The sequence below is a fragment of the Callithrix jacchus genome, chromosome 1 (assembly GCF_049354715.1).
Source record: "Callithrix jacchus isolate 240 chromosome 1, calJac240_pri, whole genome shotgun sequence".
Taxonomy (NCBI): domain Eukaryota; kingdom Metazoa; phylum Chordata; class Mammalia; order Primates; family Cebidae; genus Callithrix; species Callithrix jacchus.
In genome coordinates this window covers 172400038-172412663 of record NC_133502.1, presented here as the reverse complement: position 1 = coordinate 172412663, position 12626 = coordinate 172400038, and the positions used below count along the sequence as shown (strand labels likewise).

The 12626-nt window shown below is 35.5% G+C and overlaps 1 protein-coding gene across 22 annotated transcripts in view; it reads left to right on the top strand.

The window, feature by feature from the left end:
* The window catches only part of DENND1A (DENN domain containing 1A), a 553495-nt gene that overhangs the window by 149661 nt on the left and 391208 nt on the right, over positions 1-12626 (top strand). For 20 of the 22 annotated variants that reach the window (XM_078375906.1, XM_078375877.1, XM_078375962.1 and 17 more), the window contains one exon: positions 1017-1060. The exons of the other annotated variants lie outside the window; for them this stretch is intronic. In XM_078375906.1, the coding sequence (XP_078232032.1) occupies positions 1017-1060 (44 nt within the window). The remainder of the gene's footprint in view (positions 1-1016; positions 1061-12626) is intronic. 22 annotated transcript variants of the gene reach the window in all.

Sequence of the window (12626 nt, the reverse complement as noted above, 5' to 3'; positions counted from 1 at the left end):
TTAGTGTTTTAGTGTGGTGGTTAAAGGTAGCCATGGGTAGTATATATTGTGATCACTGTTAGACAGGAGACCCTCAAATCTATGATTTTCCATAAGCCTTTGAATTGATTCATGATTTCTCAAATAGATACTATTCTGACCTCTGATCATTTCCCTTAATATGTCTCTGAGGAATCAGATCCTTTCCTTATTACAAATGAATGAATGTTTTTCTAATCGATAGTAAATGGAATGCTAATAGCTTTTCATTTGTTCACTTCTATATTGACTTACAAAAGATGGCATTGGATCATTTTGCTTATGATTTAAGAATGAAGGGATCCCTCTAGTAACTCTATTTTAAATAAGTGGTGATAAAAGGTATTTTTCCCCCATGTGTTTTTATAGTTTCTGAGCAAGTTTAATTATGTCAGCTGGAACATAATTTTTCATGATATTTTGTTTATACTGGCAAGCTGAAAGCATTGGTTCTGTTTTGAAGAAAACTTCATCTAGTCTTATCTGCATTTTCATAACAGTGTATAAGCATTTTGAGAAGGATATATTTCATTTTTTAAAGTGATGAGGTTTGCATTTATTCCTTGAAAGAATTCTCTCACTTTCCCTTTTTTTCCAATCTGAAACCAGTGCTTAAGGTGGTTTATCAGGCCCACATCTCTAACTATGCAAAGGATGCTTCTGATTAGAGAAGAAAAGTCAAGCAGGTTTAAGACTCATTTTCTCTGGAAAAATATATTGAGGGCAATTTGCAGCTGGCAAGATTTCTGCATTAGGTAATAGTCTAAAGTTAACAGTAGCATCAGGTCTTTAAAATTTTTCTTTTTTATATTTCTGGAGGAGGGTAATAGGAGTGCCTTGCTGAGTCCTTCCTTGTGCTCATCAACATAGCAGCCTCAGCTGCCCCCCTTGGATCCCCTGCCAGGGCTGCTATCATCTTCTGATCAAATATTAATGTGTGATCCTCTGCTTGCTCACTAATCCAAAGCCAATTAATATTATCTGTCAATTATTTACAGATCCTGAGGTGCAGAGGCAATTCCCGGAGGACTACAGTGACCAGGTTCGGAATGCGTAATTAATTTTTTACATGACAAAATTTATTTCAGAGTTGTTCAACATATTATTACTGTTCTTTTTACTGAAAGAGATAAATGAATTTTTAGAAGGGAAGAAAAGCAGTAATTAGCAACCAAAGACAAAAAGTAAAACAATTGAAGTAGGACTGAAAATATTGCTGCTAGATTTGGGGTGTTTACCTTCAGGGAGAAAATGTACATAAAACAGAGAAGAAAACCTGCCACAAATTTTACTTTTTACTTTGAGGAATGCTACAGTCTGTACTTCATTAGGAAATCCTTTTTGGATTGCCTGTGAACTTTTTTAAAAAAAAAAAATGCTATTTCAGGAGTCAAGAAGCAGTATAACAAAAAAAGGGGGAGGAGGGAAGTTTATAACATTTCCTGGAATTTGAAATAGATGATGAAATTATGTGTTATGGTAGTACTGGAAGGAGAAGCTGCACGTGCAGAAATGGACTTAAGGGTGAGGGTGGTGCTGATGATGGTAGTGAGTTAAGGTTGGCCAGTTGGCTCTACCATCTTGAATTGACAGCATTCTGCAAGCATACAATGGGGAACGATTTTACTCACAAGATAATGCTGAAGTTCTGATGTTGCTGTAGTCTTTATAATTAGTTCTAGGTTATACATTCAGGATTCTAGTTTCTATCTTTAGAAATATTGGAGATGTTTTATAGCTTTTTTAGGGCACCTTACATTTTTAGTTCAAATATGCAATTTGGTATACTTTTTAAAGCAGTTTTGAAATAAAAGCATTCTTGATTACACTGAATAAGACAACTTTATAAAACCTTTCACATGTGAAATATACAGTAAAAGCATGTTGCTTAGGTACATCTATATAATTTTTTTTATTAAACATATTTGAATGAGGATAAGTTCAACAGAATAGAAATACCCAGTGCAGTGGTAGTAACACCTTTGCAGTGTGTCTTGTTGTATAGAGAACAAGGTATCTGATACATCTTTATGAATAAAGTGGACATAATGTGACCAGGAATAGAACTGGATAATCAGTATAATGAGATGCTTTGTAATAAGATCTTATAGTACAAGAACCCAAGAGAACTGGTATGGTTTGCTTTGTGTTTGATCTCAAGACTTTTAAATAAGATTTTAAAAAATATTAAAATCTTCCAACTTTGTCTCTTGCTTCATCTTCTAACAGGAGAGTTAAATTTTTATTTTATCTTAAATTTCTATGAGATTGGGCTCTTTAGATTTAAACTACACAATCCAAAGATTATAGGACAGTTTCATTAGTGAATTTCCTTTCTTTAAACAATATATAAAGGCTGGAAAATCTTAAACTGTTATTTAGAATACTCTTGAGTCCATAGATTTTAACAAAATTACTGTTCTAAAATCTTGTGTGTAGGTAAATAACCTTTGTAGTCCCATGATCTGAATTACTCAGTGAGAGGGAATTTTATAGGCGAAAACTTAAAATAGCATAGTTACCATCTGGGTCTATTCCTTTCAGCATAGTTTCTTACTATATCTGAAAGTTTTTGAACAACATGATTTCTTTTTTAGTATAACTTTAAAAAACTGCATGGGTAATATGTTCATGACAAAACATGTAGAAACTTTAGATAAAGCAAAAATAAAGCAAAAAAATGAAAAGAAAATACAAATCATCACTTATTTTACCACACAGAGATAACCACTGTAACAATTTGGTATTTATCTTTTCATGTTTATTTCCCTGGGTACACATAAAAGTTTGTGTGTTTGAGGAGAGTATATATGTGTGTATATGCATACATGTACTATTCATGCATATGTGTGTACTGAGAGAAATATAGGCTATTATCAATTTATCATTGTATACAGAGCTCAGTTGACTGATTAGATATTATGTTATGAATGTAGTTGTCTTTGCTTTAGATGGTGTTACAAGTATTTCATAGATTGAAGTTGGAATAATTAGAATTATAGTAGGAACCTAAAAAATAATGACAGCTTTAGTTATTTTAAAGGTGCACATAGTATAGTAGTATTTGTTTTCCTTGTTTAGATCAGTGACATCATTTTGAAATTTGGAGAATGGTCCTCATGGATCAGAGGTAGACTTGTAAGAGCACACACATCTTGGCCTCATTTAGCAGAGATTTATTTATCTCTTCCAACTTGACACATATGATTTCTTTTTTCTTTTCTTTTTCTTTTTTTTGCCTTCTATAACCCAAGAAATGATTAATGAAGGATCTACTTTGTTTTGGAGACATTACCTCCAAATTCCCAAAAATTTATTTGAGAGTTATATCTACTGGGAAAGAGTGAGAACTGCATGTTTTTTAATTTATGTTTTTATCATTGAGTTTCTAATGTTAGTTTTTTCTTTTTCACATTTGTTAAATTATCTTTTCCCACAGTATAAGTATTATAAAGAAATTTTAAGAAATATTTCTATTATATACAAACCTTAAATGCTGAATATGCACTTAATCTAGACAGCATTTCTAGTATTCAAACATTTATGATGTAATCCTTAAGGGATATTTGAGATAATTCACCACAAAGTATAGCACTTATTACCACACACACACACACACACACACACACTCACTCACTCCCCCCCACTCCAGTTTTTCTTCTCATTCGCTTAAACTACCAGTGCTTGTTTTTACATATAGTGTATTTCCCATGTACCAGCACATTGATCAGAGACGCTTGCTGCTGCTAGATGTTTTATTCTGTGTGTTCTTTGTACCTTACAGTAAAAGAATCTGTCACAAATTATTGTGGCTCACTGCTTTAGAAACTGAGAAAAAAGGGAGGTTAGATTGACATCTGTGACTGAATAATGATGACCAGCCTTTTGGCTCTCCTTGAGCCACAAAGCTAGCACTGCCTTTAGAGTGGAAAAAGAAGTAAGAAGAAAGGGGAGGGATAAAAGAGAGTTACAAATCTGTGGTCCCGGAGATGTATTACTGTTGGGCCAGTTGTCTGCGTGGTATGATAATCCATTTTGATCTTCTCTGTCTTAATTGTCTGCTAAAGACAAATGGGCAGTAAAAGTTCATCAGTTTCATCTTTTTGCTTCTCGTTTAGAAGCAGAATAAATGATCCATCACTACAGAAGAAGCCTTTCTTTCTGTCACGGAAGTAATGCAGACCCAACACGTTTTATTAAAATGTTTTCCCCTCATTATTTCAGTCCTCTCAGCTCTGATAGATCTTACGGTTTCATAAAAAATGTAATCTGAAATGTAAATAAGGGTCTTGATACAGAAGGAAGAAGTAATGAGCAGCCTGATTGTAATTACTGACAAAGTGATTTCTCTGTGCCCCATTTTTTTTTCCTCCTTAAGTTGTCTGTGACACCCTCAGACCACAATGACATCTATGGTTTAAAACCATTAAATCACTGTAGCACTCAATATTTCATTTAAAATCTGGTAAGCCTGCTATCTTTAAACCTGGAAATACAGGCTTTGTTAATTCCTGAAAGACATGCATTGCCTGTATTTTTTAAAAGAAAAAAAAAGGCAAAATCGGGGTTTTTTCAGAGTTCATATTATTTATTCATCTGCTTTTGTTTAATGCTTAGCTAGTTTAAATACTGTCAGTGTCACCATTGGTAGGATCCTGACTTGAAAATAATTCTGTATTTAAAAAAAAATTAATAACAGCTTACTTATGAAATTTTCTTAAATTGTATCTCCCTTAAACTATAATATAAAGTAGTCTAGAATTTCTTTTCAGGGTTAAGATTACTAAATTACAGATATAATTTTTGAGTTACTTTGGATTTGTGTAGCTTAGACTAGATTCTTTTCAGTCTCTTACCATAACTTTAGGTAATGTGGCTCTTAATAAAAGCCAATTGGAAATTTTGTTAAAGGACTGAAGCACAACAATAATGTATTTCTTTCATTTCTAGAAATTGTTTTTTCAAAGATATCAACATATCAATCAGACATTAAAAATAAGATTAAAAAATGAATATCTTTCCCTGCTGAAAATAGCCTGGTAGTTAATTAAGTGGGTTTATAATTAATCTATTATGTTTACTGTCTTCATTCATAATTATGGAAATAATTGGTAAAACTTTATTGTGATTAGTTCAGTTTTAATTAATACTAATTGAATTAAAGGAGAAAAGAATAGTTAAATTAACATGTTAGCAAATTATTGTCACCACTCTCATCAAAATCCCATCTTTGGTCTCAAAACATTATATGATTTTTTTTTCAGATTAAAAAATATGAGCCTTTAGTGATTATAATGTTTAGTATGGGATGGTTTGAAATTAGGAGAGAATAGCCTATCAGAGAGATTTCCATAAATAGTCTTGTAATGTGTCAAGTACAGTAGGTATTACACTTACCATTTTGAAATGTATTGGTTGTAATATGATTACTTCTTATACTGAAACATGTAGAATTAGTAATTTGCCCTACAATTGTACTTTCATAACCTGTTTTTACTAAGAGTGGCAATTAGAGTTGAGTGTGCTAAAAGTTGCTTCTCCAATGTGCTTATCCACACTTTGATGGAATACAGTGAGCCTCTTAGAGCTCTTTAAAGAGTGATCCAGGCATAGTTACCCACCTCCGTGTATGTAGATTGCTGTTTAGAGTTGCAGGTAATTTTTCTTTGCACTGGTGCGGAAACAGAGTGTTATAGTGAAACCAACAATCTTTATGCATTTATAGAAACTGTAAAAATTTTATGGAAATCTTTATATAGAAACTAACAGTGTTTCTTGTACAAGCTCTATAAGCAAAGTAGAAACATGGCACATTGGGAAAAATTAAAAGGTGCCCTTTCTCTTAAGGTTTTATATTGCCTGTGTGATTTCAAAATTTCACTATAGGCAGTTAAACAAATTATAAAAACATATACCAACTATATACTAAAAAGGAACAAAAATATGTTGCATAACTCAGGCTAATTGTGATGGAAATTGGCATTTCTGAGTTGCATGTAATTGCTTAAATATGGAGTTTTCATCTGTTCATGCTTGAGGTATGCTCCATAGAAAACATTTCTTAAGCTCACAGTTATTTACAGTATAACCAATGTAAATCATTTGGAAGATTCTGATTAGAGAGACAGTAGAGATAGTATTTAAACAAGACTTGCAACTTGTATGTTGAAGATTGCTTTATTCTTTTGGTGAGAGCTCCTGTGTATGAAAACTTTCATGTTATTTTCTGCAAAATTTTGATAAGCTAAAGACAAAACATTTCTATTGTAAAACTTAATTCGTGCCCTGATTCATTGAAAGAATAGTATTTCGAAAGAAAATTATAGATATAATCTAGTTCCTAAATTTTTTGTTACTATGAAAGGAAACCACATTATACCAACATTGTATAATATGACACGCATGTATAATATTTACAGAAAGTGTAAAACAAATGATAAATTTTGATTTTTTTTATGTCATTAGGCAGAGAAACATAAGCAGAAGTGTGCCTGTTTAAAATGTGACATTGATTCCACAAGGGTTCTGCCAGTCTTTCAGCAGTGACTTGTTTAAACCATAAGTCTTCAAATTGGAATTGAGGTTTTAGGTTTGTGGTCCTTGGGGCCCTGTATTCACCAAGCTCACAAAGAATGGAATTGAACTTGGGTACACCCCATTTCTCTTGGAAACTTTTGAGCTTTCTTATTTATTTATTTTTTTATTCTTTTCCAAAGTGGTTGCTGTCATGCTTCCGGCTTACTCACAGGTTCTATTCAAACTAGATCCACTTTAAATGGTGAGGTCACCTTTGATCTTGGAAACTTTCTAATGACATATTATACCATGGAACAGAATTTGTGAATTCATTTGACTTTCATCCAAAGGACTTTTATTAGGGTCGAATGGATTACATTTTAAAATGGTTCCACAATCTGATCTTAAAAAGAGCAACTTATGGTTACAAGTGACTATATTTTCTGATTCTTTCCCTGTCATGTCTATTTTTGGCAGCAGAAACAGTCTGGGAGACTGAGTTTGATTCTTTGTATTAATTGAGAGATTGATGAGCATACTATATGCAGACTTTGAGCCAGATACCATAGCAGGTAAAGAGGAGGAGAGAAGTAGATTCTATCTCTCCCTTGAAGAAACTTACTGCCTAGTAGGCTATAGAGTAATGCATGTCTAGGATGTTTTGTGGAATAATGGCGTGGCCACAAAAAAGTGGGAATGTCTCTGAAAACTAGAACTATTGGGTGGTGGTTCCACCATGATCACATTCCTGCAATTTCTTGTTCTTTGTGACGTGAAGCCATAGAATTTAGTAGAGTTAAATGATATAGAGAAGCAAGTGGAAAGTCTTGGAGCTGCCCTTAAAGATCATCTTTTAGGCTTGTTTTAGATGTATGCTTTTCTTTTCTTTCTTTTTTTTGAAACAATCTTGCTCAGTTGCCTAAGCTGGAGTGCAATGGCAGGATCTCGGCTCACTGCAACTTCCACCTCCCAGGTTCAAGCAATTCTTATGTCTCAGCCTCCCAAGTAGCTGAAATTACAAGTATGCACCAACACGCCTGGCTAATTTTTGTATTTTTAGTAAAGATCAGGTTTCATCATGTTGGCCAGGCTGGTCTCCATTTCCTGAACTCAGATGATCCTCACACCTTAGCTTCCTGAAGTGCTGAGATTACAGGTATAAGCCACCATGCCCAGCCAGATGTGGTGCTTTTCTAAGAGCCACTGTTGGTTCATGGGTTTTTCAACCTCTTGCTCAAAAAGCTCACTTTCTATATTTCTTAGTAACTTGGCAGTCTGGAAATGTAGGTGGAAATGTAATTTTTTCATCTGCAGGTATAAACTCTCAATCTCTTTAGACCTTTGGACCTAAGAGCTGATTGTTAGCATGACAGCCACAGCGTGCTCTGCTGAAGTGGGTTTCTTGAAGTGGATGTCAATGTTCATGAATGCCACCAAATGTAGCTATTCTGAAGGACTGCATTACAGATTTCTGAGGTTCATTGGTAGATTGCAGATGTAGAAATGCATCCCAGCTTAAACATCTGCTTCTTTGTATATGTCTAAAATTGTTGACAATTGGCTGGTTTAAATGTTTTCTAAGTATAGGTTCACCGATGGGTAAAAAAGTAATCTATCACAGGTTGTCTCTTATTTTTCCCTGTGTTGTTACAAGTAAAATATATCACCTTGGACAGATGTCAAGGTGCTTTTAAAAGTGTTTGCTGAAGAAACAACACTTTTTTGTTTGGTTTGGTTTTTTAGAGTTGGGGTCTCATCTCAGTCTGTCGCCCAGGCTGGAGTGCAGTGGTGTGATCATAGCTCACTGTATCCTCAAACATTCGGTCTTAGCCAATTCTCCTACCTCAGCCTTCTGAGTAGCTGGGACTTCAGGGTGTGCACCACCATGCCTTTTTAATTAAATTTTTTTTAAGAGTTGGGGGTCTTATTATGTTGCCCAGGCTGACCTTAAACTCCTGGCCTCAAGCAGTCCTCTTCCCTCAGCCTCCCAAAGTGCTGCTATTATGGGTATGAGCTACCTCAGAAAAACCTCTTTGTATGTAAGAGGTGCTATTCTGTAATACCCATATGCTGAATTTTTCTCTGTTTCCAGAGAAGGGTGAATTTAAGAATGGGATGGGGTTGAATTGACATCTTAATGAAAGTATATTTCAACCTTAAACATTTAGCCAAACTCAATTGAAAAATTGAGACATTTTCTGACTTAAGGCTCTTCTTTTAAGTTGAAGATTTCTTCCCAATTTGGTCACTCCCCAGCTGTTACAGTTATGTAGAAGGAACTCATTAAAAAGACAAATTCTTTTTGAGCCATTCTTTCTGAAAGCACGCCAAGCTATTCAGCTATGTTGTACTACTACTTATTTGAATCTGACTCCAGGAAATGGTAATTATGCAATCCTTACTTACACATTCTTATGAGAATGTTCTCTTGGGTTTATTCAGGCTCCCAAAAAGCCCCACTAAATTTTTGTCTTTGAGTACTATTGGATGGTCTTGTTTCTAGTAAGTTATGCTATCATAATAACGAAATGGACCATGTCTGCTTTTGAGAGCTGCAGTCTCTTTCTTCTCTTAATCTCATAGAATCAGTCCTGGTTGCTCCTTGGATGCACCTGCAAGTCCTGTTCATTATTCTTTCTAAACCGCTCGCTAGTCTGTTCTATTCATCTGTTTCGCTCTGCATTCACACTCAAAGCTTCTCTCACATGGACTCTTCCTAATGGTCTACAACCCAGTGACCCTGCAATTACCACCCTCTCTAAGATGGCCTGAGATTACTTTCTAAAACCTAAATCAAATCACATAATTTCTCTTTAGTCAAAACTCTTGATGGTTCCCTGGTGCCTTCAAGATCAACTCCAAATCTCTTAACTTGGATTTAAGACTGGTCACAGTCTGACTGTGACCCACCCCTTAGTCTTGTCGCCTGCCATCTCCCCTTACAGTCCAGACATAGGATGCCTCATTATTTCCCAGCTTGCTTGGCTTTTCCCCTCCTGTTTTTGTCTGTCTGTTTGTTCGTTTGTTTATTTTTGTCCAAACTGGCTTTTGGTTGGAATAGTTTTCTCCTTGTTGTCCTGCAGCTCCCACCCCAGTATACTTCTGTTTCTACTCCTTGCATCACCTTCTCTAGTCAATTCAGCCTCAGCTCTTAGGGAGCAATGGGAACATCCACTCGGACATCATCTTGCTTGTATGTCTGTGTCTTTGTCACTCTTCAGATGTAGACATGGCTATGGCCAATGTTGGAGACCCCTTTGAGCAGCTAGGACAGATGAGGGGCTCAGTGAACAATATGAGGTATGTGATACAGAGATGAAATTGCTAAAGAGTTAAGCTTCTAGAAAGGAGTGTGCAGAGGAATGATGGCAGTGATTAAGCAAGAGCTTGGACTTTGGAGCAAGTCTGCTAGGGTCTGAATACTGGCTTTGCCATTTACAGGGCTTTACCACTTAAGGATTTGATTTTCTCATCTAGAAGTAGAGATAGTCATTGTTAACTGCCTTTTAGGGTAACTGTGAGGGTGTTGTGATTTAAAGTGTGTCCAGTGCTTAGAATAATAGCTGGCACCAAATCATTACCAATAATTATGTTGTCTATCCTATTATTGGGCGAAGATTTAAATAAGGAGCAAGGTAATCCTGTTTTGGTGCCTTTGTCAGGTGTTAGGGTTGTGTATGATAACCTTTGCCTCTAGAATTTCAGACCAATCCCAAGAAGGATTCTGGAAATGCTTCCCTTTCTAAAACCACACTGTTTCAGGACAAAATTTAGAGAAGTCACAAAGGTAAAAGTGAATATGGAAGAAGAAATAGAAACAATTTCTGAATATTTATGTTCTAAAATGTACTGAAAACATAAAAACTCTTTAAATGGTGATGAAGGGGTTTCAAATAATTACTTTTTATTTTTTTATTCCAACTGTGAAATCTATATGTTGAGATTCCCATGTTCAAAACTTTAGAAACTTAGTAATGGGACCACTGTCCTTGTAAATGAGCCCTTTTGGTTGTATTAGTATTTTGTATTACCGTGGTAGCTTTCATTTTTAAAATACTTATATACAGTATAGTAAAGATTCCTCTGGCTATCATAATTTCAAACTGTGTAACATCAGTCAGTTTCAGATTTCAAATGTGGTATAACGTGCCCAGATTGTGAGCCAGAGAGAGAGAGAGAGAGAGAGAGAGAGAGAGAGAGAGACCACACGCAGTGTGGGTTGGAAGGTAGAAATGAAAAGGTGTTTGTAAAATGAGAATCTCTTAAAATTGATCTTATCAAAGATTATTTACATAAACTATGTGATACAATATTGTTTCACAGTGCTTTTATCCCTGGAATATTCTTATCTAGGCTGTTTGTCTAGAAGATACTAATTCGTTTTTCAAAAGTCAGTTTTAATGCTACCTCCTTTAAGGAGTCTTTTACATCCCCCAGGAAGGCTTCTATCAGAAAACCTAAAACACTTTATGCTTGTTTACTGTCCTCTCCCTTTCCCAGGCAGGAAGTCAGAGATTCTTGCCAGCTTCATGTCCAGATCTCTAGGACCTGATACCACGCATGGCTATTAGGAGGCCAAGCATCTAATATATAGTAAGTGATTGAGTAGCCCTCATACTGTAATCTTCGGGCTCAGAATTTCAGCTAGGTAGGACCATCCAAGACATACCCTTATTAAATCCCATCTTACCTAGCAGAGGCTTAAGCAGATGTGTTTAGGATTCTCATATTTGAGTGTATATCGAACATGATGCCTCTTTGTGCAGTATGTAGTTTTAGAGGTATAACCTTTAAAGTGCTGAAAACATTTTTTATCAGAGCACTCTTCCAACCTGTCATATACTTATCATTTCTAGAGATCTAAACCCCTAGCAAATTGAGAAATAGTTTTGGATTTTTAGAATGTATCTGTTATAATAAACAGATTATATGCAGCTAGAAATACTTTTTATTATTCATGTATTATTTATGTCTTAAGAAATATTCCCCTACCCCTTAAAATATTAAATTCTTATTTTTATTTTTTTAGACAGAGTCTCACTCTGTTGCCCAGGCTGAAGTGCAGTCATGCAATCTTGACTCACTGCAACCTCTGTCTCCTAGATTCAAGCGATTCTTCTGCCTCATCCTCCTGTGTAGCTGGGACTACAGGCATGTGTCACCATGCCTGGCTAATTTTTGTTTTTTTAGTAGAGACGGGGTTTTGCCATGTTGCCCAGACTGGTCTTGTATTCCTGACCTCAGGTGATTCATCCACCTTGGCCTCCCAGAATGCTGGGATTATAGGTATGAGCCAACTGTGCCTAGCCTTTTTTTTTTTTTTAATATGTAACTTAAAGAAAAGTTAGGAGGCAAATATCCCCATGTTATATGAGATTTGACCTTGGATATGACACTTTGGACAAAGACTACAGTTTTTGACTTCATCTTTTACATCTGATAAATGAAAAAGTATTAATAATATTAACTTTGTAGAATTGTCAGGAAAAGTAGCCATAATGTATACATAATATCTGAATTCATCTAGTTCAGTAAATGTTTTCTGTTGTAGTATGAGGAAAAACAGTTTGATGCTTCTATGTAACTGATGATGTTTGATACTGTATTAAGTCTCAGAATGTAAATAAGTCCTTCCTGTAGATAGAAGGACCCAAAGTTGAATGATAAACCCTCACTATTCTAGAACCACTCCCCAATTTCTCATCACAAGGCAGCTGAAACAACTATTATTTTATTGCCCTCCAGACAAGACATGGTTTCCCCTCAAAGATTCTAGTGATTATATCATCTAATCCAGGATACTTCTGGGACTGAAAGAGCACTGTGACTTCATAGAAATCATAGGCATAACTGAGATGTCCTGGGCAAACTGGCAGGTGAGGTTACCCTTCCCTAAGGTCCTTTAACAGCACAGCACAAACCTTTCACTCTACTGCTGCAGTTGGAAGTGAGCTTGGAGAGAGGCATTATCTGCATTCAACATGGAGGGCTAGTACTGCACAAAATCTTAGCTGTGTGAATGCTTATGACCCTGGGGACAGAATGCTAATCAAACAAGGATGGAGATTGAGACTCTCTCTCTTGAGTAGCGA